The 27,502-nt window shown below is 37.0% G+C and overlaps 1 protein-coding gene across 2 annotated transcripts in view; it reads right to left on the reverse strand.

Moving 5' to 3' along the window:
• PLXDC2 (plexin domain containing 2) overlaps window positions 1-27,502 on the reverse strand; it is a 459,161-nt gene that overhangs the window by 45,065 nt on the left and 386,594 nt on the right. For both annotated transcript variants that reach the window (XM_055428176.2, XM_055428186.2), the window contains exons 11-13: window positions 24,539-24,689; window positions 23,075-23,113; window positions 6,646-6,806 (exon numbers count right to left, since the gene is read on the reverse strand). In XM_055428176.2, coding sequence (XP_055284151.1) covers window positions 6,646-6,806; window positions 23,075-23,113; window positions 24,539-24,689 — 351 coding nt within the window. The remainder of the gene's footprint in view (window positions 1-6,645; window positions 6,807-23,074; window positions 23,114-24,538; window positions 24,690-27,502) is intronic.

The following is a 27,502-nucleotide window of genomic DNA, read 5'->3' on the forward strand; positions in this document are numbered from 1 at the left end:
GTCAGGAAGCAACAGTTAGAACTGGACATGGAACAACAGACTGGTTCCAAATAGGAAAAGGTGTACGTCAAGGTTGTATATTGTCACCTTGCTTATTTAACTTATATGCAGAGTACATCATGAGGAACGCTGGGCTGGAAGAAGCACAAGCTGGAGTCAAGATTGCTGGGAGAAATATCAATAACCTCAGATATGAAGATGACACTACCCTTATGGCAGAAAGTGAAGAGGAACTCAAAAGCCTCTTGATGAAAGTGAAAGAGGAGAGTGAAAAGGTTGGTTTGAAGCTCAACATTCAGAAAACAAAGATCATGGCATCTGGTCCCATCACTTCATGGGAAATAGATGGAAAAACAGTGGAAACAGTGTCAGACTTTGTTTTTTTGGGCTCCAAAATCACTGCAGATGCTGATTGCAGCCATGAAATTAAAAGACGCTTGCTCCTTGGAAGGAAAGTTATGACCAACCTTGATAGTATATTAAAAAGCAGAGACATTACTTTGCCAACCAAGGTCCGTCTAGTCAAGGCAATGGTTTTTCCCGTGGTCATGTATGGTTGTGAGAGTTGGACTGTGAAGAAGGCTGATCGCCGAAGAATCGATGCTTTTGAACTGTGGTGTTGGAGAAGACTCTTGAGAGTCCCTTATACTGCAAGGAGATCCAACCAGTCCATTCTAAAGGAGATCAATCCTGGATGTTCATTGGAGGGACTGATGCTAAAGCTGAAACTGCAATACTTTGGCCACCTCATGCGACGAGTTGACTCACTGGAAAAGACTCTGATGCTGGGAAAGGTTGGGGGCGGGAGGAGAAGGGGACGACGGAGAATGAGATGGCTGGATGGCATCACCGACTCTGTGGACATGAGTTTGAGTGTACTCCGGGAGTTGGTGATGGACAGGGAGGCCTGGCGTGCTGTGATTCATGGGGTCGCGGAGAGTCGGACACGACTGAGCGACTGAACTGAACTGAACTGAACTGAAAGAAATAGTAGCTTCATGAAAATCTATTAAAAATTAAGGAACATGTGCTTATTTGAATATTTGTTCTTTGCTATTTTATTTCAATATAATGAACCTGATTTCAAAAAAAGATTTTTAAGCATGTTATTCATTCATGTATAATGAGATAGGTTTTAGTCAAACTCAAGTATCTTTTTGAAAATTACTGAGAGGAGCCAGATAGGCCAACGCAAATGAAAGCCATCTAGTAAAAAATCAAAAGAAAATGCTCAGTTTAAGACCTGACAAGGATGACAGAGAAATATAAAATATAAGTTTATGAAAACTAATTCTGCCAAATGAGTAAAGAGTGACTGTCTCAGGGGAATGGAACTCCTGGCCCTGATCCTCTAAGACATGAGGTGTAAACAGCTCAATTATTATTTAATAACACAATATATGTGTAATGATTTGGTTTATCATCAAGACTTCCTCATTCTCAACTACTTTTCTCTTGATTTTAATCACTTGAGTCATATTCACTGAGCATTCCATATAACAATGAATTTCTAGAAGTTAATCCTTGTTTTATCCCATTCTCTTTCTATAAGAAAAAGTTTAAAAGCTAAAGTCCAGGTAACATATGAGGAGGAGTGTTTGCATCCACAAAACTTATGTATAATAATTAGTGCATCTTTTCTGCAAGAACATAATACAAAGATAACAGCTATTGTCATTATTATCTTCACTAAAAAACAACAATAGCAAGGACAGCTACATAAAGTGGTGTACATCTTTGGGCAATGATTTTGGCAATATTTGTTAAGTGCCTTTATGATGTTTCTTTCTTTCATGAGATCACACTTTGGGGAATCTGTTCTAGGAACATAATGTATGTCCTTAGATACACATCTTCCTGGGCTTCTCTACTGGTGCTAATGGTAAAGAGCCTGTCTGTCAAGGCAGGAGACATAAGAGACACGGGTTTGAACCCTGAATTGGGGAGATCCCCTGGAGGAACGAATGTCAACACATTTCAGTAATCTAACCTGGAGAATCCCATGGACAGAGGAGCCTGGTGGGCTACAGTCCATAGGGTTGCAAAGAATCATACATGACTAAGCAACTTAGCATGCGTGCACACATCTTCCTACATGGCTACATACAGTGTGTGAAGCAAGCCCCTATACACAGAGAGGCAGCATAGTCTAGTGGTTAAGGGCATGATTCTGGAGAGCTTGGGCTGAAACTCTGACTCCACCACTGACTAAATACATGATAATGAGCAAACTGCTTAAATTCTGTGCCTTATCTTCCTCATCTATGACATGCTGTGAGGACTAAATGAGGTAATAAATACAAATCACTTTCACCAGTGAATTTAATAAATGTTCACTCTTATCATTATCATGTTCATGTTCATTATCATGTTCATGGGGCCAATTATAAGAGCAAACAATGGTAAGAACCCCAAATGCACCAGAATACAATATGGCTGCATAAACTGTGGCCTGTCCACTTAAGGGCCAAGTTATTAAAGTGTCATATGGAGTGAACTAAGTCAGACAAGGAAGCAGAAATATCATATGACATCCTTTATATGTGGAATCTACAAAGAAATGATACGAATGAACTTACTTAAAAAACAGAAAGAGACTCACAGACTTAGAAAAACAAAACTCATGGCTGCCAGTGGGGAAGGGATAGTTAAGGACTTTGCGAAGGTTATGTACACACCACTATATTTAAAATGGATAATCAACAGAAAGATTTTGTATAGCACATGGAACTCTGCTCAATGTTATGTGCCAGCCTGGATGGGAAGGGGGTTTGACGGAGAATGGATACTTGTGCATGTATTTCATCTGAAACTATCACAATATTGTTAATTGGCTAAATCCCAATATAAACTGTTTCTGGTATTAAAAATAAATAAATAATAAATAAAATAAAAAAAATTCATCACAGCATACACTTTTTTTTAGCATGGAAACTAATTTTTATAAATGTTTAATGCAGTCTGGATTTTGTGGTGAAATACACAAGAAACATAGTGGGTCACATTTTAACATCATGGTCATTGGGATGTGTCTTAAAATCAAGGGCATATCAGTTTAATGGGGAGTGTGTGATGCAGCTCACATTTGCTTCAGTCTGTGGTAGGCAGAATAATGGCCTCCCAATGATGTCCATGTCCTAACTTCAAAAACTGGTCAACCACCAGATAGGTGAAACAGACTTTATAGATGTGATTAAACTAAGGCCTGTGACCTGGGGAGGTTATCTGGGATCACCAGGGGCCTTACAAGAAGGTGGGAGGGGTTGGAGTTAGTAGTAGAAGACGTGATGGCAGAAACAGAGATGGAATGATGAGAAGAAGGGGCCAGGAGCCAAGAAATGCATGCAGCCTCTAGCAATTGAAAATGGTAAGGAAATGATTCTTCCTGAAGCCTCCAGAAGGAGTCAGTTCCGCCAACACCTTGACTTTAACCCAATGAGGCTGAGTTTGGATTTCTGACTTTCAGAACTGTAAGAGACTGTGTGTTGTTTTAAGCTACCAGGTTCATGGTAATTTGCTACAGCAGCAATATAAAACTAATGCATAGTCAAATTGGGTGAAATAAGGTTCTGTTTACTGAAGGCATCATAAACAATGTTAGGCCCTTTCTGAACACTTCTTCACAGCATACGGGACAATCAATGTAAAGCTGTTGAATGAATGTTGAATGGAATAGCATACAGCCATCAGAATGATGTTTCAAAAATAAAACGTATAAATTTGCATTTCAGTGAAATCACAATTATACTAAATGGGTAGAAACCAAGTTATGCATGTAAAAATTATAGAAAAACACACAGTTATAGTGATTAGTTCTGTACATTAGGACTATAACTTTACTTTTTGCTTTTATGTTTCCACAGATTTTTTTTTTTATAATGAGGAGGTACAACTTTCTTAATGGGAAAAAGCACATCAAATTTGCCTAAAAAGCAGACAGTAGTATAATATAGAAGATGAAAAACAACTTAGACAATATTGATAAACACAATCTCTTCATGCACCAATAGCTCTAATTTAGTTAGTAATTCGAATCTTTGAATTCATAGGTCTGGCATGTCAGTAAAACTGTGCAGTCATCGTGCATTTGTGTTTTGATTTTGCAGACATGGATCAGCTTTAATAATAGTACAGTTATGATGATTATCTTCAAAGATCATCTGCCGACCAGCTGCTGTGAGCTGGATGAGGATGGCAGGGTGTCAAAGAGCCAGTGATGGAGGCAGAATTATTGGCAATTGATTCAATGGCAAGAAAAAAGGCAAAGAGAAGAGAAGCTGGGAACCTAAGGAATAGGTGTAGAAAGATGAGGATTCTTCCTAGAACTGTGGCTCTTTGATCTTGGGGAAGGCGATCCACCATTCTGGACCTCAGTTTCTTCCTTTGTGTTATGAGGGTGTAGGATACAGTGTGTTAAAGGCTTAAATACATGAGGGTTACAACAGCAGCCTGGTGTCTGGTTAGTCACTGAAGATTTACAGTTTGTCACCTGTCAGCCCTTGGAGCAATGCAGTCATAACCTTGGGAAATGACCTTTCTTCCATCAGAATTAAGATGGAAGCACATTAACAAGACTTAATATGAGTTTTCAAACTAAACACAATGCCTCATCATTACGCAGTTATTATGACTTTGGGCTTCCCTGGTGGCTCAGACGGTTAAGAATCTGCTCACAATAAGGGAGATCTGGGTTTGATCCCTGGGTCAGGAAGATCCCCTGGGGAAGGCAATGGCTTTCCCACTCCAGTAAGTCATTAAATTATCACTTTAAATGAGAATGTTTTAGAAGACATTGTGTGTGAAAATTTAGTGGAAGTTTGAAATGTCCTAGGATATTTATCTTTTTTCTAGAAAGTACTTATAGAATACCTTATTTGAAAGAGATTTCAGTTATTTAATTGAAATCTTGAGGAAGTTGTAAGTCTTCAGGGTGGAATAAATCACCTATATATTTAATTCTAATGCAAAACAGAAAGGTAAATGCCAGAGAAATATACAGATGTATTACTATGGATAGAATTTCAGAGGAAAGGGAGAATATGTGTGGCTGTCCTGGCAGAGCGATGGTAAGGAAAGCTTACAGGGTACATGGTGTTGAAGGCTACTGGGATCCAGAATTCAAAGACTAAGGTGGAAGAGGGGACTTTCTAGGTGGAAGGAACAGAAGGAGCAATGTCTTGGTGGCACAGAGAATTTGGGGTGTGTGTGGGGAAGAACATGGAGTGAATTGGATGGTACTGAACTCCATGCCGAAGGTGGCTCAGATGGTAAAGAACCTGCCTGCGATGCAGGAGACCTGGGTTCGATTCCTGGGTCTGGAAGATCCCCTAGAGAATGGAATGGCAGCCCACTCCAGTATTCTTGCCTGGAGAGTTCCTTGGACAGAGGAGCCTGTTGGGTTACAGTCCATGGGTGGCAAAGAGTCGGACATGACTGCGTGACTAACACGAATTCCAAGTTGAGGAGCTATGGGATTAAAAATTGAACTGACAGACAAGAGAGAAATAGCTAAGGTCTTGAAGGAGGTCTAAGAAGACTGCACTTCACTCCACAGACAGTTGAGAGCCACAGAGTACTTCTGAACAATTATTTAGTTGATCTGCATTCACTTTCCACTGTTACAGAGGCCAAAGGTAAATTTATAGTTTAAAGGTCATCACAATTTCTCACTTAACATGTGAATACAATTTTAAGTAACTGTATATCACCTGGTGAACCGGAGAAGATCTAAACTTTTCAAGTTGGAAGTTCTGAGGGAGGTTTCCTTCACTGCTCTAGTATTTATGTTGTGTTGAAGAGCAATGGCTCCATGATGTTGGGATGAAAGTCATGCACACAGAGGGCCCAGGAAGCCCAGTTGTCTGAGAGATAGAAGGTGACTTGGTTACATTGAGCTTATCCTGTGGCCCCTAGGCTTCCCAGTCTCAGGCCTTCTGGACACCAGGGCTTGGCTCTGGCCCTTTGGACACTGCCGCTATTCCTCCTACCTACTGCTCTTGGGCACTGGTATGTTGTACAAGCAAACACAACACTCATTCGGCTTGGTGCTCTCATTGTGTTTGAATGAGTGTGTGTGCATGCATGTGCATTTATATGTATTGATAAATGTATAAAAACACACACGTTCACACAAAATGGCAATGGCACATACCATTATTTTATTGTTATAACAGTTATTTTGTAGGGAAATCTATATTTTTCCTAAATGGTTTGTGAGTATTTTAAGAGCAGGCCCACCATACTGTATTATGAACCCAGCTAGTACTCAATTAGTATTTATCGATTAGTCGATTTAAGCTAAGTCCTTCAGCCTGCGGCACATGGTGCATTCCTTTCAGGATCAGAAGAACAGCTGGTTCACATACTTGCTATAATGAGACAAAAAATATGGTTTCTATTTTCTTTTAGGTCTGGAAAAGGCAAGATGGCTTATTTCTTTAAAAGCTCCTGAGATAAGGTAACTGAACTCAGCACATGAAAGCCATCCATCAATACACGTGTACGTGCGTGTGTGTGTACGTGAAACCAGCCTGCTCCCAAATGCAAAGTGGAGAAAATGTGATAAATATTAAATGCAGGTGGTGTTAGCAAATGGCTACAGTCCATCAGTTGGCAACGTTTTCATGTACTGTACTTGACACTTACCTCGATAAAGAAGATGCTGGCTGCTGATGTCGGGTGGTGATACATATAGACTGTCACAAGGATGGCTGCGGCTATAATGAGGACCAGGATGAGAATCCCGACGATGAGACCAGCGTGAAGGGCTCCTCCTTTCTTCTCGGCTGCACTGTCATCTGTAGAGGCTGGAAAAACAGCACAGCTGTCAGACATTCATGGGTGCACTCATAGATCTACGTTTTCATTGAGGGGTATACTCATATTCTTAATAATGTACCAGTGAATTTTTTTTTTTCCTTTCCGAACGACTTTTCTTTTCCGCAACACCAATTTTAGAAGTTAGATGCTCTTTACTTGGCAAATGAAAAACCCATACTCTTAATGATTAAAAGCACATTTATAACTATGTTTTAATTTATGGTTCAATAGTCTTTATTCTGTTAAATAAGGTAAAATTAATAGCCTTTATTCTAAAAGTACTGGGGAAAATCTAAAACTCTAATTAACTGTATAATAAATTTAACTTTGATCTTTCTCATTAAACCACTGGCACTGCTACCTATGGAAAAACTGATTACTTTTTGAAATCTCCTCTCTCATTTTCTTTTGGAAAATTTGAACTGAAGAGTACCAAACATCTTTTGGTGGGCTACACAGGCATTTTGAGAAAGTGCATGAGTTCAAAGGATAATTTTCAAAATCTGTTTTAAACTGAAATGCTCTATAAAAGTGTAACAGATGGATGCTAAATGACCCACAAATAGTTTATCACTATCTAAAGGGAACACACAGCATATGAAAATATTCTACTATGCCACAGACTAATATCATTTTCTGTAACTTTTACTAAGATGCTCTCCATTGTAATATCCATTTCAGAGAGTAAGGAAAAAAGAGAAATTAAATTTTGAAAGCAATAATTAGCCAAGCCAAGCCAACCAACCAAATAAACCCAATCTCTAAAGTCTTCTCTTGTTCTAAGATTCTATAATATTTGATGTCTACTCAGGCATTTAGAGGAGATATTCTTAAATTATGTGCACCAGGAAATTGTACCTTATTACATAATATGATGGGTATTTTTGAATCATTAGAAAATTCTTTAAGACTCATAGAAGTTCTAGAACAGTGATTCTTAATCCTTTCATTGGCAATTTACATCTTTGTTATTTCCAACTTTTGCATCTATGTTTTAAACATTTTTTGGTCTATTAAACCTCACTTAATAAGCACTGATTTATTTCTTTTACCATAATTTTTGTTAGTAGGAAAAAACAGACATGACTACCTACAATTCCACTGGCAGAATCTGACAACTCTGGACTCTACTGAAGGCTCATAACTTCCAGGAAGAAGGCTCACACTGCACGTCGTGGTTAATTCAAGCCAATTTCAGCACTTAGGACAGTAGAAGTTACCCATCCTTGGCTGCTCAGCCATGGGGCAGGCAGCTACACCCCTGCTCTTGATGCAGCTTGTCTAGTCTTTGGTTAGGCCCTCTCTCCATGTGGTCAATAACAGTAACTATGCCATAGGGTTGCTGTGAAAATCAAACACTTCACCTGGCATACAATAAGTACTTAACTAATATAGTTATTACATTATTATATTTTATATGAGGCAGATTGAGGCAAATTACACTGTCAGATTCAGGACACTGCATAAATTATGTTTTTGCCCTTAACATTTGTTACTTTTAAGAGTCTGGCTTCATTCTTAAGTATGCTTGTATTATTGCATTTTGTACACTTGGCTTTTTTTCTTATTTTTAAAAGAGGGTGACAGATTCCTTTCATGGAAAAGTAGGATTAATTTAAAATGTTGCTTTGGAGAATATGTGGCAAATATATCTGCTAGAGTCACGAAAGGAAGCCTTGAATGTTTATTCAAATCTCATGTATAATTCCATCCAACTACCCCTCCTTCCATCCATCCATCCATCCATTTATCCAGCCATGCTTCCACATCCATCTATCCCTCTTTCCATTCATGCATCCATGCATGCGTGCATGCATTCATCCATCTAGCCCTCTTTTCATTCATGCATCCATCTATCCAAACAGCATCTGGTTCTATTTCTGGGATCAGTAATCTTTCAGAAGCATCATAAAGTCTAGTCTAATTGTGTGTGTGTGTGTGTGTATGAAGATCAGAAAGGGAAGGAAAAGACACCTGTGGCTTGAGCTTGGACTGTGATTTCTCAAACGGGCCAGAGACCCAGAGCCTGTTGAGAAGGCAGCAGTCAAGGGACAGTTGTCTCAGGAAGGAAAAGGAGGGCTAAGGACATGTTTTACTCAAGAAATCAGCAGTTCTTGTCAATAAAACTATCTATGACTTGCAGGCCATATGTTGCCAATCTTTAGAATAAAAAATCATAATCATAACTGCATTTACTCCTTGAAGTCCACTCACTCCTTTTTTTAGGCATAAATACTTACACTCACAATGATTATTAATCTATATTTCTAATAATGGTTACTGATGCTAGGAAGAATTGGGGGTGGGAGGAGATGGGGACGACAGAGAATGAGATGGCTGGATGGCATTACCGACTCGATGGACATGAGTTTGAGTGAACTCCGGGAGTTGGTGATGGACAGGGATGCCTGGCATGCTGTGATTCATGGGGTCGCAAAGAGTCGGACACGACTGAGCTACTGAACTGAACTGAACTGAACTGATAATATCCTCCTTTACAAATTCTTCTTTGCAGTGCTGGTATGGATGTTAAGACACCATTTCATATCTAATGAAACCTGTACAGAATGTAGTTTGTTACAAGCCAATAAGCATTTTATAACATTTTTGGATGATGATGATTTTAACAAAATAAACTATCTTCATGGATTTTCAAAATATTACTAACCAGTAGACAGAAGGAATACTTAGGAACCTATGAATGTGCACACGACTTTAAGACATGTCATAATTAGAACAAATCATTTAAGGAGAAATTTCAAAATATTACAGTATCTTGGTGTCCCAAGCCCATGCTATTTCTAAATACTTCAGAAATAATCAAAATGAAGTGGCAAAAATTGTACTCATATTTCTGGAGAACTTACTCTTCTACTCTCACTATTTAGCCAAGCTTTCTGCATCTCTAGTTTAGCTGCTTTCTTTATTAACAGGTATTATGATGGCACATTAAGGAACGTTAAATCTGGAGATAAAGTGAATACATCATTGATGTGCTTTGATTTTAAATTATTTCACTATTTGGTTTTCAGTTTGATACCACTTTTCAATTAAAGGGAATAGGGTTTATACCCTTATGGGGAACTGCAAACAACACAGCGAACCCTCTGTGATAAAAATCATGATCACCTCAAACACAAGTTGAAATTTAAAATGTTTAAGCAAGTGCTAGTAATTTCCATAATTGAAATTTAGTTCATTCACCTCGAGGGCAGGCTGCTCAAATAAATTGATTTCATTCCTCAGAAAAGACAATGAACAAAGATGTCATCTCTGACAATATTCATTCCTGAGGTTCAGCTTATTATTCTTGGAAATCGGCAGAAAGAAGTAGGTCGAAGAAGACTGAACCTGTTTCAGGTACAAATTTCTAAAGTTCCTCAGAGTCTATATGAGTTGGGGGAATATTCAAAGAGGTCAGGAGGAATCTAGCCTGAAAACCAAGTTCTTACTCTATTCTTAGAAATGTCTTATGCTCTTTCATTTACATCCCAAAGTGAACAAAAGTTGAAGAATTACTGTCACACACACACACTGTATTCAAGTTTTTAGCTTGTTTACCTTTACACTGTATATTTAAATACAATGAGTCAATGATAAGAGACAATAAGACCCCCCAAAGGGAGCCTCAGAGCCAAAAAATAAAAGAGGAAATATATAAATATGCTTGAAAAGTCTATCAAATCAAAGCCTTTTTTCTGCTTTCTTGTAGACATACTTTAAAACATAAAAGAAGCACAGAAAATCAATAGTATCAAAGATAATACACTCCCATCTGATCCACAGAGTGACCTATCAGTTCTTATGAGTTTCTAACTTTTAGTACTTTATAAAACACAGATCAATATTTAGACACAGAGAGGACTTTGAGAGCTGTCAAATCAATCAAAGCATTATACTATCTTTGGGTAAGTTTTATAGCTACCATGATAGCAAAGACGACAGATTTTTAAAAGGCATTAAGCACATTCTGAAAATATCCAGGACCTCATGTAAATGTGTTTAATTTTCTGCACTCCAAGAAAAGTTCATAAATTACTGATAAAAGATAAGATGAAAAAAATTAGAAGAAAGACGATAGGAGGAAAGAAGGGAAAAAATTGACTTTTTGTTTCTTTAAGGTGTAGCATTTAATTTTAGACCTCTATGTCTCCTTGGTCTTTCTACGTATGTTATTTTTTTTCAGTATTTATATGTATGTAGTATTGATGATGATATTTAGAAGTACAATTCTTGAATACATTAGAGGTTTTACTACACTGCTGAAATGATCATCAGTTCAGTTCAGTTCAGTTCAGTCGCTCAGTCGTGTCCGACTCTCCGCGACCCCATGAATCACAGCACGCCAGGCCTCCCTGTCCATCACCAACTCCCGGAGTAATGATCATACCCACTTTTAAATCTTGTCAGTAACTAAAGTCCAGCAATAAAGTAAAACTAAAATAGAAACAATCCTTGTCTGAAATTTTATCCACTTTAAAGAGTTAGTTCTATATCTAACTATTCTCTTGGCTTTTAAAAAAAAACCCCATAAATTCCACAACATATAATGTCTTTTGGGGAACCAAGAGGCTGTGGGCAAAGTATTGCATGAATTTGTTCAAAAATCCATAAATCTTATACAGATGATGTCAAGTGTTCTTTTTTAACACTTCAGAATGAAGTTGAACTGTAAAATGCTTAAAATGTTAGTGCTGCATTTTTGGATTGAAAACACAGGAGTTTCCCTGTGGAATATTATTGAACCCATTATGAGCTACCAAATGTAACAGCAGAAAATCAGATAAAAGGAAAAATTTTCACTAAATTGACTTTTCTTTTGGAACTTTCCCTTGCAACTGATCTTATTTCGTAGCTCACATAATTTCCTTCATGGCTCTTTTAATTTTCTACAAACATGATCATGACCTTGACTTAATTTAGTTTCTCTGGGCATTTTATGTATCTTCTTATTTCTCATAATTCTCTTTGTTCTTTTATTTGCTTAATCATGGTGTTCCTACTTTTTCTTTTGCATGCTTACCAATCTGTCAATATTATTTGGGTATTAGGGTTCCTTGAAACTGTTATACAAGCCATACTTAATCCACAATATGAATCAGTGTGACCCTGCATTCATTCATAATTCACATGAAGATATCTCCTTAGGAGGGATTTGAGTAAGTACTGTGAAAAGATATTAAAATGGTGCACAAAACACAGCTAAGTGCATTATATGTGGTGAGAATAATATTCTGGCAGGGGCAGCTGGCTTAGCTACTTGTCTGCAGCCTGTGCTACTACAGAGCAGCTGTGAAATTTCATTCAGGGAAACATATAAAATGCTCTGGCTTAAAAGAGCTTAAGGTATGACAATCCTTTTTAAACAATAATCCGCTACCTTTTATCTCAGGAAAATAAGGCTAAATAAAATTTCCGTGAAATCATATTAAAAGAAATGCTTGATTCCATCAAAATGAGGGAATTTAGAGAGTAGTCACCACCCACTCTGCTACTAGCCTTGTTATGTGATTAGTGCTTTTGTGCATGTGTGTGTGTGAGCAAAAAGAGGGGATTCGCCATATTTATAGCTACCATAACACCAAAAGCAAATCCTTGTAATGATCCATTCTGGTTTTCATTTCTTCTTTGTATGTGCTATATTTTGTAATAATTGACCCGTGTCTCTAATATTTTCAGCAACCAAGATCTTTATAAGATCTAACTTTTAAAGTTTCCCTAACATCAGTTTTCTATATCAAGTCGTCTTGCTTCTTCATTTAAAAGTATATTTAAAAATTGTTTTCTAAAAATGTCTCTACTTCTATAAAATAACTCACTGAAATCTTAGTACTTAAGTTTCCCATCTAAATAGTAAATATATATTAAATATATATGACAAAATTATTCATAATTTCAATGGAATACCAAAGAAGAGGTTGACAATGTACTTTCAAGATCTGGGTGTACAGAAGAGAGTGACTCTTCATGCCATTTAATCCTGTCCATTTGAATGAAGTCACTTATATTAAAACAGTTCATTTATATACAAACATATGAATGAATATACAAATGAAATAAATGTTTGCTTCGCTATCAAATCCATCATGTTTTCTGAACATAGAGAAGGAACCTTTTCACCTTGCTCCCATCAAGGTGGAAAGATAGATATGTGTCCAAACCACTTAGCTAATGGGAACCCTTGCTATTGCCATTTCTTTTAATCATGGCTGTCTTACCAAGTCAACATGAGGCTTTCTTGAAATTATTCATGGAAATGGGAAGCTTAAGTGCATGCTGGATAAAGCAAGGATGTCTCAGTGAATAGCTTTTCCAGTGGAAAGATCAAGATCAATCTCCATGTACCTTCACTGTCTACCCCTTTGAAGGAAAACAAACCACCAAGCTCCTTAAGAGTTTACCTGTCTCTCCCCAGACTCCAGCAGTAACTGGGACATGGCCATGCCACATAGAATCTGCAGACAGTATCTGAAAAACAAAAGCCCAGCTGCTGTGGTTTGGAAGGCTGTCTAAACAACATTAACCTTATGGAGAGATTCTTTTGAAAACTGCTAAATATTAAGCCAGTTTCAAGTTCTTTGGCACCTGAGTTTATATTTACAATTAATAAGAACCTATGAACTGAACTGAACTGATGTGCTTTCTATGAAAGCATGGATTAATTTAGTTGCTGGAGAAGTCAATTTGGCCCTTGTGGGTACCTCAGGATTGAACATTAGCCCTTGATGTTAACAACCACACAACTTTTTGCCATTTGTTGTGGTTGACATATGAAATCTCCCAGGAGGGTAAATGGGCAGGACTATATGAAGTATCTCTAAAAGACAGAATCGGAAACTGGAAAAAAATAAACTTGGGTAGAGATTTGAACTGTATTTTAATTTGTGTTACCAGAGCTAATAAAACAAGCACATATATCAAGGGTGGAAAGAAAAAACTGAAAACCACTGAGGACCAGTTTTGAAGGGTATGTATAGTTCACTGTTTCACATCAGAACTGCCAAAACATGGCTCAGATAATGCCTTTAATGGGGGCAGATTCAGCTGGCCTGCTTGGGAAGAAGGATGCTAAAAAAAGTGTGTTTATCATGACTGTCTTCCCTCAGGTCCTGGAATATCAAGTTTCCTGGAACACAGGAAACGTTGAATTCTATCCCATGTTGAATGTGGGATAGAATATGGTTAGTCCTGGAGGTGAGCACTAGTCTCGGCCTCACCTTTCCCATCAAATCAGCTTTGTGAACTGGCCCCACATGTGGGTATAAAGCACTACTATGAATTTTACAGTCACCTGGGCACTTAACCTGTTGAGGGATGGGCTCAGAGGACCCACGGGGCTCATTCTGATCATGAACTAGCACCTGGTGCTGTCTGTGTTTGCTGAGATCCTGGATGGCTTTAGTAGAGGGAGAGTGGCAGGCAAATGGCTACACAGTGTCCATGCTTTCATTCAGCGTGCATTCAAGCTTCAGTGAGAGAAAGGATCCCATTTCCGTGAATAATTTTAAGAAGGCTTCATGCTGACCTGGTTGTACAGCTGTGACTGAGAGGCGTGCAGGTGCTAAGGCTCCAGATTAGCTCAGTGGTTTGACACACATCTGTCTTTTCACTCGGATAGGTACAGGGTGAAGAGGATTCTTCCCCCACATTCAGTGCCACAACTCCAAGCCCTCCCAGGTTGCAGGCCAGGATGGCTATGGGGAGCATAGCGCATGCTCCGATAGCAGAGAGTTTAGTGTTGTAACCAGGCTACATCCCTTAAAGATTAGGGACCCTAGACAGATTACTTAAATCCCTGTCCTGATATTTCATGCGTAAAATAGGATTATAGTATGACTTTCTTCATGGGGTACTCTAAGGATTAAATGAGATCAACATGCAAAACCCTGAGATGAATGCCTGGTGTACAGTAACAGTCCAATAACTGCAAGATAATTTTACCACTATTAGCAACTACATGGGAGGATTCTAAGAATAATTTAAAGTAAACCACGAATCAAGTAATCAGAGGCGTTAAATTTTATGCTTATTAATTAGAGAAGCTTCTTTGTTAAGGATAAATCTTTTTGCTCTCTGTTGTTGAGAATTTTAAGAAGCTTGGAAAAATTTACTCATGAGAGTTGAGAAAAAACTATCTAGTTCATGAGAAGCACATCAACATTTCTATTTTCTTACTTTTTTTTCCCACTAAGATAAAATTTGCATCCTTGAAATGCACAGATCTTATATACCAAAGGAATCATCAGCCAAACGGACCTATAGACTATTTCCATGCCTTCGGAAAATTTTCAATCAATCAATCGATTTATTCCATTCCAATCAATCCTGACTTACCCTGCCATGGAAACCACTGTGCTGATTTCTCTTACTGTAGATTAGTTTCATCTATACTGAATTTCACATAAATTAAATTATACTATATATACTTTTTCATACCTGGCTTCTGTTACCTAAACTAATGATTTAAAGTTTTATTTATATTACTGCATGTATCAGCAGTTTGCTCTTTTTTTCTGCTGAGTAGTAGTCCATCATATGAAATATTTAATTTGTTTATTCTATTGACAAGCATCTGGATTGTTTCAGTTATTGGCAATTATGAATACAGTTGCTATGAATATTCTTGTACAATGTTTTTATGGCTATGCTTTCTCTTGAATACATAGGAGTAGAATTTCTGACTCGTTTAGCAAAATTATTGGTATGCCCGAATTTGGTCTTCCATTTTGCTATTTGTCTCCTTTGTGTCCATCCATTACGTGGTCCTCTTTTTCCTCCTCTCTTGCCTTCTTTAAGTTAAACAGATATTACTTTAGAATTCCATTTCAATTTAACTCTACCTTAAATTTTTTTTCTTTAATAGTTGCTGAGCGTAATGTTAACACATGCTGAAATCACTTGTTGAAATTTGATCCAATTAGTTGCTAATTCACTGCTGTAACCGAAATGATAACATCTGGTCACAGTACTTACTGTTATGAATTAGTGTTAAATAATTAACGCCTGTCCTTGCTACCCAAGATACATTTTAAATCTTGCATGGTATTACTGCACCATGCAGAATAAAATTCAAGCAAAAATTAGTCTTAATGGTACAGTAAGCCAGTGAAAACCTAGCTGCTAAAAATATTCAACTAAATTTACCATCTAACAGATTAAAATACTGTCTTTAAAGCTTTATGTCTTTTAAAAAATAACATATTTTTTCTCTCAAAGAAAATTTCTTTTTTTTTTTGTTTGCTTAAGCTGGATCAGCATATTTCATATTCCATATGGATTCCTTGAATCCGTAAGCACTGATTCAAGCACACATGAAAACATTTAGTGTTGATGTCACCAAAGCACAAGGATGGTCACCATGGTCAGCAGGCTCCAAATTCACATCGGCACACCCTTCATAGATACATAGGAGGCTCCCTTTTCCGTTTCCTTCAGAAATGTTCTATGGGTTATTTCAACTCCTGGATCCCACACTTTGACCTGTCTCACTCACTCTTGCCATATTGCTGTCTCCTATTACACTGAGAAAACAAGCTCAGAGGAATTCCCTAAACTTCTCCCTCACCCATCTCCTCTCATCCACGTGGACTGACCCATCCCTGCTTGCACACATATTGCTTCATTTTCAGTCATCTCTCAACTCCTTTTCTTCATGTCTTTTTTTCTTCTCAACACCTCTAACATATAAATACACTCCTAAAACAAAACAACAGAAATCCTACTTCCCTTCTCACCAAGCTTCTTTAAATAGCAGCGTGTCCCATTTGACTTCAATTTCCTTATTGCTCATCAACGTCTCAGGTTCTCTCTGGGGACTGTGCATGTGTGGACTATAGAACTATCACGTCAAGGTCAACAAATGTCAACTTACTATTTAATTCAGTGGTTACTTTTCTATTTTTTTTTCATTTGTCTTTGGCATTGTTCACTGCTTGCTTCTTGAAATTTTCTTCTTGTTTTCTGTGATTCCAAATTCCTCTAATTGTCTTGCTGTGTTTGAGTTTTTTTTTTTTCTTTTCCCCCACAAAATCTCAACTGCTGTGTTCCCTTATGGGATTCCCAGGTGGTGCTAGTGGTAAAGAACCTGCCTGTCAATGCAGGTTAGCCATAACAGACCTGAGTTTGATCCCTGGGTCAGGAAGATACCCTGGAGGAGGGCACAGCAACCCACTCCAGTATTCTTGCCTGCTGAATCCCATGGACAGAGGAGCCCGGTGGACTGCAGTCCATGGGGTCAGACAGAGTCGGACACGACTGAAGTGACTTAGCATGCATGTATGTTTTCCCTCATTGCCCTTTTCATTTTTACATTATTCTTCTGTGATCTCACTCACTCTGATAATTTCAACTATCATTATATGCTGATGATGCCTAAATTTATAGTTTGCTTGTATTTCTCAAGTGAATTTCAGATTTGCATAGATTCTATCTTTCTCTGATGACTCCAATGCTTCTTAATATTTATGAAGCATTGCCTCAGACCACCTGTTCTTGATGGAACTGTACCTGGGAATTGCCGAGGGCTTAAAAAGTATTGATGCCTGGATCCCAAATCCCGAGGTTCAATTTAAGTATTATGGAGAATAGTCTGAGCACTGGGGTTCTTAGGAGCTAGAATAATAAAATGAGAATAACCAGATGATTCTTATGTACATAAAAAGTTGAAAAACACTACTCTAAACAAAATTTTAGAAGAGAACTTCTTAATCCATATGCGACATTCAAAATAATATTCTGAAGTGTAAGAAATGTTCATTATTATGGCACTTGTACACTTTCTTATAGAGTTAGTGCTAGCATGAAAAGTAGCCAAACAGAGAAAAAGATAAAACCAAATGCCAAGATATTTTTACAGTTTTAGAAACAGTAAGTGATAGATACTCAATAGTCTGTCAAAAGGTAATAACTGTTTCCCTTTGCTTACAAGGCTGTGATCACTGCTAAAGAAAATGATGAAAAAAAAAATAGCACGGAAAGGTAGGAGAAAAAAGTGAAAGATAGGTGACTTTGATGATTTATGTATTAAAGTCAAAAAATAATTTCACTGAATGATAAATGAAACACTAGACACTTGATCTGTCACTTACACACTAGGTAATAAAAATATAACTTTAGAAGTAATCTAGTGTAAAAGTCAGAATAATGTTCTAACATTTTATCTTTGGATAAAAAGTCTTATATGTTCAGAAGTAGGAGATTAAACACAACAGATTCAGAATTTAGATGGACCACTCCATAATTCATTCAAAGTTATATTTCTGTATTAACTCTTTAAAATTAATCATCTTGCAGACCTGTACTCCAGAATTAACATGATCACATTCTGCAAACTGCTTAATGTAGTTACTTCAGCATCCTTTTGATGAAGACCCCACCTTCTGATTCAAGAACACAGCCTTTCAGAATCCAGGTTTAGCAGACTTCCTACCAATGAGAAGAAATGACAAACACAGCGCCACCTGCATGACACACCAGTGATGTCTCTGGTGCTCATACTTTAAATATCATTAGTAATTAAGAACTTACATGCAAATATATTTTTTAAAAAGAAACGTGACTTTATCAGAAGGAAGAATCTTTAGAGCAACCAAGAGAATATGCAGCTTTTGGTATTATTATCATAGTACCAAATCTCAATCAACAAATTTTAAATAATAAAATCAATCACAGGATTTTAGAGCTTGATATAATTGTAACATCTGCAGTGTAGCAGAATGGCACAGCTCCATTTGCTAAATTAAGATGAATCTGGTTGAAGATTTCACTTCTCAGTTAAGAGACTTTGCCATTGATTCAACTCGCAGATCTATTTCAGCCCTAAATATAATTTTTTTCCGTTTGCATCTTGAAGGCATTTACATTTCTATTTAGGTGGTGAGTGTCATTTGGAAGCAACTAATTAAATGCCAAAGAAGGCAGTAAATAGTTACACCAGCTAAAAACACACAGCTAGGTAATTCCTTAAAAATGTGACTCTTCTAACAAGCTTTTGCCAGAATTCGAAAACACAAGGGAGGTGTAGTTTTAAATGCTCATAACCATTATCCACAGAAATACATATTATTTAAAGAATACATTCTAGGAACCCCTTAATAGAGAATTAAGCTTGAATTTCTCGAGACACCTAGAAGGCTGAAAGAATTTAGTTTTTGAACATAAACAAAGAATACCCCTGCAGTTTGCCAAACACGTGCCAGTGTTTCAGAAAGGACTCAGTTACACAGGTGGATCAATGCATTGTGATTTTCAAAGAAAGGATAAAATGAAAAGTAAGGCATAATTACATGGCAAAAGGAAATTTCATTTCTAAATACTTATAAGTATAATCAGTTGTTATAAAAGAGGAAAAAGAATACTGGCGGTGTGAATGAAATTCCTTAGGTTGGCACCTCCCACGTGAAGTTTCTAAGAGGACTGCACTACACGGGAACAGCCATACTGTGAGGCTGCCAAGGTCCTGGAATCCACATCTTAAGACTAAATAGATTCCCATCTCAGCTCTGCCATGTACTACCCAGGTAACCTCACCTTTCTGTACCTCCATTTCCTCAGCTAAAAAATGGAAATATGGGCAGGACCAATCACAGGGATGTTGTGTGAATTAAACGAGTTAATACATGTACAGCATTTAGAAGAGTGCTTGGAACACGGGAAACAATAGTGCTTTTCCTCTTCTTTTTCTTTGATTCTCCCTCTCCACCTCCTCTTACCTCCTTCTTCCTACCTGCCTTTCACATGAATAGGGAGCAGAAATGCTACTTAATTAGACATATATATTACTTTCATCTTAATACCATAAACACGCAAGTAGGAACATTTCGGTTGGAGACAAAATACTATCTGTATATTGGTTCCTCTGAGTTTTTGTATTCAGCCATTTGTAATGGCCAATCAGTGCTAACTTACTAATGGGACCTGCATTCATTAGGAATCATTCTCTTTGTCTACATATTTTTTCAGTCTCTTTTCTTGAACTTATTTAGAGAACTGAGAATTTTCACTCAATGCCGAAGACTAATTAAACGTCTCCAATCAAACAACTAACTGGAAATATGCAGAGGCTCTTCCTAGACCTGATCTAATTCTGTGACTGAGAAGCCCTGTTGTGTGCCTCTGGTGTCCAGCTGCTCAGAAACATTTTATGTTTTCATATCAAAGATGAAGGGAAATCTCCTGGAAAGTGAATATATAATCAGTTCGGCTGTGGATACCACTGAGAAAATCAACTACTTTAAGTCACAGAAATATTCCAGGAAGACTCAGAGCCAAGGTAATCCAATATCTAAAGAAGGTGATGTACGCATGTAAAGGGCAGAGTATAGGTACACATTGAGTACTTTGATAAACGTCACCCTCTTCTAGAAAAGTACAGACCTCTAAATTAAAATGGTTTTAAGAACAGCCAATTAAATTACAAAAGAAAATTGCCAAATTTCTCTGCAATACACAGCAATTTATACAAATGTCTTAGCTTGCATTTAAAAAAATTCTCACTAGATGTGAGAAAGCATTTAAATTAGGCATCCTTTTCCATTATTACCTCAATCTCAAAAAAGAAAAAAAATGTTAAACTGGAGAAGGAGAACGATTCTGAATTCTGTTTTCAACATGTTTAATTAACTAATGCAGTTGGATTTAAATTGGCAATCCTTCCTACATCTCCATAGTCCATAAAATAAAAAGCAGTGGTAGCATGCTAACTTAATAAAGTTGCTATAAAAAGGAATGTGCAATCTCAAGTACTCTTTGAAAGGAATGTTTATCTTAGCACTGGTCAAGTTGGTCTGCTCTAACTGCACATTTAGGAAAAGTGCTTCATTAGCAAACCTAACCATGAAGAGAGTTCCAGTGTACAGACATATCAAGTCTTATTGTGATATTTTGGAACTCTGATGGGTACCTGATGCACGTTTGTGCTCAGTAGCTCAGTCATGTCTGACTCTTTGCAACCCCATGGACTGTAGCCTGCCAGGCTTCTCTGTCCTTGGAATTTTCCAGGCAAGAATATTGGAGTGGGTTTCCATTTCTTACTCCAGGGGATCTTCCTGCTCCAGGGATTGGACCCTCATCTCTGGTGTCTCTCTGCATTGGCAAGTGTATTCTTTACCATTGCACCACCTGATGCGTGTCAGTGACTTAATATAATCTGAAAATACAACGGTCAATTTTTCTAGTATGATGAAGAAAGAAAGGAAGCCCTCCATTTCAATCTTGGAATTTACTTAACTTGATTTCTCAGTGTCATAAGATGGTTTTAATGCACTGCACTAAAAAAATCTTCAAAGTTTTACTATTCCTTGCTGCATTAAACAAAACTAAGGATTTTCCTTGGGATAACTGGTAACATTCTAGAAAAGTATTTCCCAAAGTGTATTCCACAAAACATTAAGTCAGTGAAAGCTATTTTTAAAAAAATTTTAAGACCAAATAGTGGAGAAATGCCAGATGCTAAATCTTTATCACCATCTTGAAGTTTCTTTAGAATCTATGCTTTCTGAAAGCCAGAAATTTGTCTAAACAATTTTCACTACCATAGCTGCAAGCATATACAATCCCTTGCAATTAGCAGGCACTTGGCAGGAATAAGTCAATGAATGAATGAACAGTAAAAGCTTTAAACAGTTTTCCAGAAAGTAAATTTCTTACTTTTTTTTTTTCAACCAGCATATCTCATAGCTATTTGGTAACGGGAATCTTTTGTTTTTTCTATTGTTGTTGGTTAGTCGCTAAGTCATGTCTGACTCTTGTGACCCCATGGACTCCACCCGGCTCCTCTGTCCATGAGACTTCCTAGACAAAAATACTGAAGTGGGTTGCCATTTCCTTCTCCAGTTTTTTTCTATTAGTATTATAGAATGTTTCAGTCATATTAAAGAAAAGACAGAATCGAGAACAATATACCAAACACATATAACTACTACCTGTGTTAATAATTAAATATAGCAAATACAACAGAAGCTTCTGGGGACCTCTCCTCCATTCCATTTATCTCTTTTTGGCACCTCCATCCAAAGGAGGTAACCCCGACATTAGGACTTAGGTTCACTAACAACCTGCTCTGAGAAATTTTGAAAGGGGGAATTGCTAAAGTCCCTTCAACACTAAGATTTTATTTCTTGCTGGTGTATATGTGGCAAATGGCCACTTGTGAAGCTATCCACTTATTGCATTAATACAGCAATAAGTAAATAAATGAAATAAAACATTGTGATACAGAAGCAAGACAATGGAAAACTGATGTGATCATGATATATATGAAGAGGCTAGGCAGCTTTTTTTTTAAGTGGACTGATCTAAATATATAGATATAGATATACAGTAACCTAAGAAAAAAACAGAAATATTTGTTTCTTGACTTAGACTGAGTAATTCAGAAACTATTCTCCACAGATACAGAGAGAAACATACCTAACACCATATATGTTGGATTCTGACTTACTCAGGTTATCACCTGGGGCTGCAAAAGTGAGACTGTGTCCAGATCAATACTACAGTGAACCCATATTTACATAAAAGATGCTGCTAAGAGGAAACCCCTTCCTGAGCTGAATAAACAGTTACTAGTACAGTTACATCTCTTTAATGAAATCCAGCATTCTATGATAGAGTTGCACATATGATCTAACATAATTTAAAAGGAAAAGAACTATTTTAAAAATTTTGGACAATATCTTTTACAGACTTGTTTTGGTAAAGCCTTTCTTACTCAGATTTTCAAGTACTATTATATATATTCCTAATTTGTCTTATAAAAACTCTAGTTATCTACTTATTAACTATTCTTCCTCAAGTTTGTTTTTGTCCTTTTCTTTGCATAAAAGATAAAAATACCTAGTAAAAGTATATTTCCATATTGCTCTATTTCTTAATTTTAATTATAAATGATATTGAATAGTCAATGTAGTGCAAAACAAGGTTGAACCCAGTACCTGTGGATAGCCACATATGCAACCAATAAACCAAGGACTACAGCAACAAGAAACAGCAAGGTATGAGGATAAATTTTCACTTTACAATTGGTCAGTGGCATCCTGAAGTTTTACAGGCAAACACTGAGATTAGAATTTCACTCCGCTATTGAAACAATTTGACTTTTCAAGTCAACCAATGAATTCTCCCTGTGTTAAATACCATCAGGGAGTAAAATATGACCTCACTCTACATTTAGAAGCCCACAAGTTCTTTCTCATGCTTAAATGAATGAAATAGATTAGTATATAAAAAATATTTATAAAAGAAAAATGTCAGTTCCTACCTCCATTATCTTTTAGATGTAGAGCTATCTTGGTGTCATCTGGAAGAGAAAGTCAAAGTTACAACAAAAAAAATTTTAAGGTGCATAAATCAATTGTCTACTAATGCATTAACCGCTTAACAGGAATGGATTTTGATACTTCACTGAGTAAATTTCTAGGTCAATGAGAGTTAGTCTTACCTTATAGGATGCAGTACTAAACTTCCTGAGATTTTAAGATCAAGACTGTAAAACTTCAGTAAAGTTTTATATGACTCTTAAGAGCTATGAGAAAAGTACACTGTTATAACTTTGACTTATAATATATTTATTTTAATTTTCTAAAATGATTACTAGAGTTCTTATTTATTTTAAAAACCAAGATCAAGGAAATTCCAAGTTAATTGGAATAGTAAATATTTGTCAGTATTTACAAACTTAACTTCAAAAGTTAAATGCTTATTAATTGCTAACAAATATGACCAAAATAAGATACAAAAAGATCTTGTCCTATGAGAATGAAATGTAGAATGTGCTTTTAATTTCAGTTGTATATTTCATTCTAAAGAGGAGGATTTGAATTACAGAAATATTTTTCTCAGGCTACATAACAACCCCAAATAAGATGGATTAAAATATAATATTGGTTTTAAAAGCAATAAAATGTACTCAGCAGCTGTCCTTCACCTCATTTTAACACTTTATTCCAGTTAACGTTAAATATCCAATTAAATTTCAATTAAGAGCAAAAGATTCAAGTTTAATATCTTATTCAAATTAAAGCAAGGCTTATGAAAATAAATAAGACCATGTTTTCCCCTGAAGGCTTACTCTTGGCTAACTGGTCTCACATTTCTCCCTAGTGGCACCATTCAGAATAAATGACTAACAAATTTGGGCTAATATACCATCTTTCCCCAATAAGCTGTGTGCATGCACTCATGCTCTCTAGTATTTTTGCCTTTCCTGGCAAAGGAAATGCTGCTCTAGTACAATTTCTGTGTCATACACAGGGCGCCTCTATAAGGTTATAGACCAGCATATTTTATTGACTGTATCCAGGCTAATATAAGAATTGTGTATTAGTAGAATTACCTATTATTCAGAATACAAAATCAATGGACACTTTCTATGCATTTTGCCTTCTTATCCTGTGATTAAAATGCTAAATAGAGTTATTACAAAGTTCAGCAAGAAAGGAAGGAAGGAAAGGACATGAGAGGAAGTTCTTTCTTTCTTTCCTAGGGGCTCTAGTAGCCAAGATCACCATTAAAGACTAAATCTTAATAAAAGGCATCCATACATTAAAAAAAAAAAAAACAGCACATAGTTTTACTCCACCATAATTTTGTATTTTCCCTTTTAGACATTCCTAAGAAATCCAGTTTGCTGAAGAAAAATTTTTCCCCTGGAGAACCTCTCCTATACATGTCAACAGTGAATTTTCCCTCCTTCAGTAACAGAGAAAAAGTGTCTCCAGGGCACCTTCTGTGGGCAGGCTGGTGGGCAGCTGGGAGGTGGCTGCTCTTCTGGTGGTTGTCAAGACCCTGAATTGTGTGGTTGTTGCGCGTATGGTGGTGCTGGTTCGAGTAGAACTTTCCACAGGCTCTGTGGGGTCACACATCTTCTCTTTTGACTAATAAGAGAAACAGAGGGGAAGACAATGGAGGAGTGATCAGAGCAACATTTTAAAATCATATCAAGAAGAAAAATAATAGAAGAAACAAAAGAAAAAAAAGAAGTTGGCCTGTAAAGCACAAAGGCCTCTCAAATCAAGATGAGGAATACTTTTTGTACAGGACTATAGTTATAGATTTTACTGACTTTATATATATATATATATAATTGGATTTTAGAAAGCATTTCCACGTTTAGATATTTGGATTCCATCATTTCTGCATTTAACTTTTCATATTACTGTTCATCTTAACCTAAACTTTATATCAATATATTTTTAAAAAACATGATGGGAAACACTCAGACTAGAAGAAAAATGTACATAAAGAGAAGGTTTAAGACATGGTTAAGTGCGTGCAGAAAGAATGTATTCCAATCACATCAAATTGCTAATGCTAAATTTGAAAAATGTAACTGCTCTATACTACTTCATTGTTTCAAACATAATTTACCACAGGTTGAATGGATATTTAAAGTTAAAATTTTGCTTTCCTTTATGAACTATTCAAAGCCACTCACGCAAAGGATTGAACAGCACTCAGGCAATCACTTAGACTATTTCCTCCCTAGCAGAGCTACATGAGGACAAGGTACATATCGTAGTTTTCATTTATAGCCCACAAGAATAAATAATATGACATTTACCAGTAACGATTTCCAACATGCAAACTTTTATGGTTTAGAAGTTGGCATTTCCCCCTACCTCTTTGTACTTCAAAGGACTTCATCCCTCTGGTGGGCCTTGACTATTAATAGAAGATAACTACTTATGCATGGATGGTACTTATCCCACGACTGAAAAGTACTATTAAATAAATACCATTTTTAAAGTTCTCTTGTCATTCGTAACATACAATGCACTGTATTGCTGGTTCAGGACGAACATCCAATATGGTTTGCTTGTCACTAATTAGATATGATCCAGCTTACTCTCTCCAACATCCTAGCAGCCCATTCAATCGCGCAGACTTTAGTCCCTGCATCTTCTCAGCCTCAGTAATCTCATGATCTCCTCCTTGACTCCACTTTAGTTATCAGCCCCACACCCTGGACCTTCTCTGCAGTTGGGGACGCTTTAGTTCTGAAATCACACATTCAGTTATTCTTTTTTCCATCTATTCATGTAGCTGTTCATGAATGTAGCTACTCACATACTTCTTATCCTGTGATTCTGTAGAAAACCCAAGCACAATGATGCTCTCCCTTTAGTCTTGTTTTTGCCCCATCAGTTCAACCTCTCTTTTCAATATCTTTAAGCATCTTGCCCTGTTTTTTTGTGTGTTTTGTTTTCCACATCACCTTCTTAGGAAATCTGCAGTACCAAATACAGTAAAAACTCTGCCTTTCCTTGCCTGCGCCAAAGCTCAGAGAGAGAGAGCTGGAGAACAACCACATAGGCTCCCACTGGGAGCTCCACAAACTCACCTCCAGCATCCCCAGCAACGGCTTCTATGCTGCCTGGCAATACTGCCCAGCTTTGCTGACCTCCTCTCTCATTATCCTCAGCATCAATTTCAAACCCTCTCCACTCTACTTAGAACTGCCATTCCATAATGTCTCCCAATTTTACCCTTGGCCTTACTTTTTATATCTTTGATAAGCAAGTCATCAGCAAGAATTTTAAAAATTTATTTACAGATCAGCATCCCTACTTGAATCTGTGCTGAGCTGTCCTTCTTCCTCCTGTTGGGATGGACAGGTCCACTGTTTACAGCTGTTCCCTCAGTGTCTGCTCTGGCCCAGCCCAGGCTACCTTCTCAGGTATTGTGAAACTGCTCATTTGACCCCTTCTTTCTCTTTGGCATTTAATCTTAATTCCCTCCTGCCTTGTTATCATCAGCACTTAACCATACTCAAGCACATCCCAGCTTATTTTAAAAACTCCATCTTCCCTCTTCTCCACATGCATCCTGGGATCATCCTGCTTTTTCTTCCATTCACAGTTGGAATTCAAGAGAGATGGACCAGCCTTGGGCTTTGCAGATGCCCACAAGTTTGTTTTTGCCCATCACAACTTAACTGAAACTTCGTATACCAATGTTTCTAAATAGCTCCTTATTTACCACACCTTCCATATACACTCAATATTTTACTAGCATTTGGCACTGTCTGTCCATTTTCCAACCTTAGAGTCTGTGACACATACTCATCAATTTTCTGACACCTGTCTATAACAACTGCTTCTCCATTTCTTTCTTTGCTTTAAGGGTTGGTAGTTCTTATGGATCTTTCCTGACCTGTCTTTTCTCTATAGGCATGGTCACTAACAATCTCCTCCATACCTATGACTTCAATTAACATCTTTATGTTAATTATGCATAAATGTCTATCTCCAGTCCACATTTTTCTCTTGGATTTTAGGCCCAAATATTCATCTATTGACTTATATGCCTGTGGATGTCACAGACTTCTCAGTAAGTCTAAGATGGAATTTGTCACACATTATTCTTCCCCTGAAGTTCTATTTGTACACACACACACACACACACAGGTATAATAGTATTCTTAATCACCCTAATGGTTAAGCTAAAGTCCTAACCTTATTTTGCTCATGGCAGTAGAGGCAGACTACAGATCCTGAATGGTCCTCCTGCCATAATACAAGAGGATTCTGGAGAAAACAAGAATTTTGAAGCATTTCGAGGATTTTTAAGAAGTAGAGAAAATCACTGAAGGGGCCTCTCTTTTGTCTTCACCACCAAAACAAAACAAAGCAAAACCTGTGTGCTACATATAATGACAGTGGGAGCAATATACATTAGGTAAAGTAAA

The sequence above is a fragment of the Moschus berezovskii genome, chromosome 15 (assembly GCF_049115385.1).
Source record: "Moschus berezovskii isolate FMDL1 chromosome 15, NW_MosBer_1.0, whole genome shotgun sequence".
Classification (NCBI taxonomy): domain Eukaryota; kingdom Metazoa; phylum Chordata; class Mammalia; order Artiodactyla; family Moschidae; genus Moschus; species Moschus berezovskii.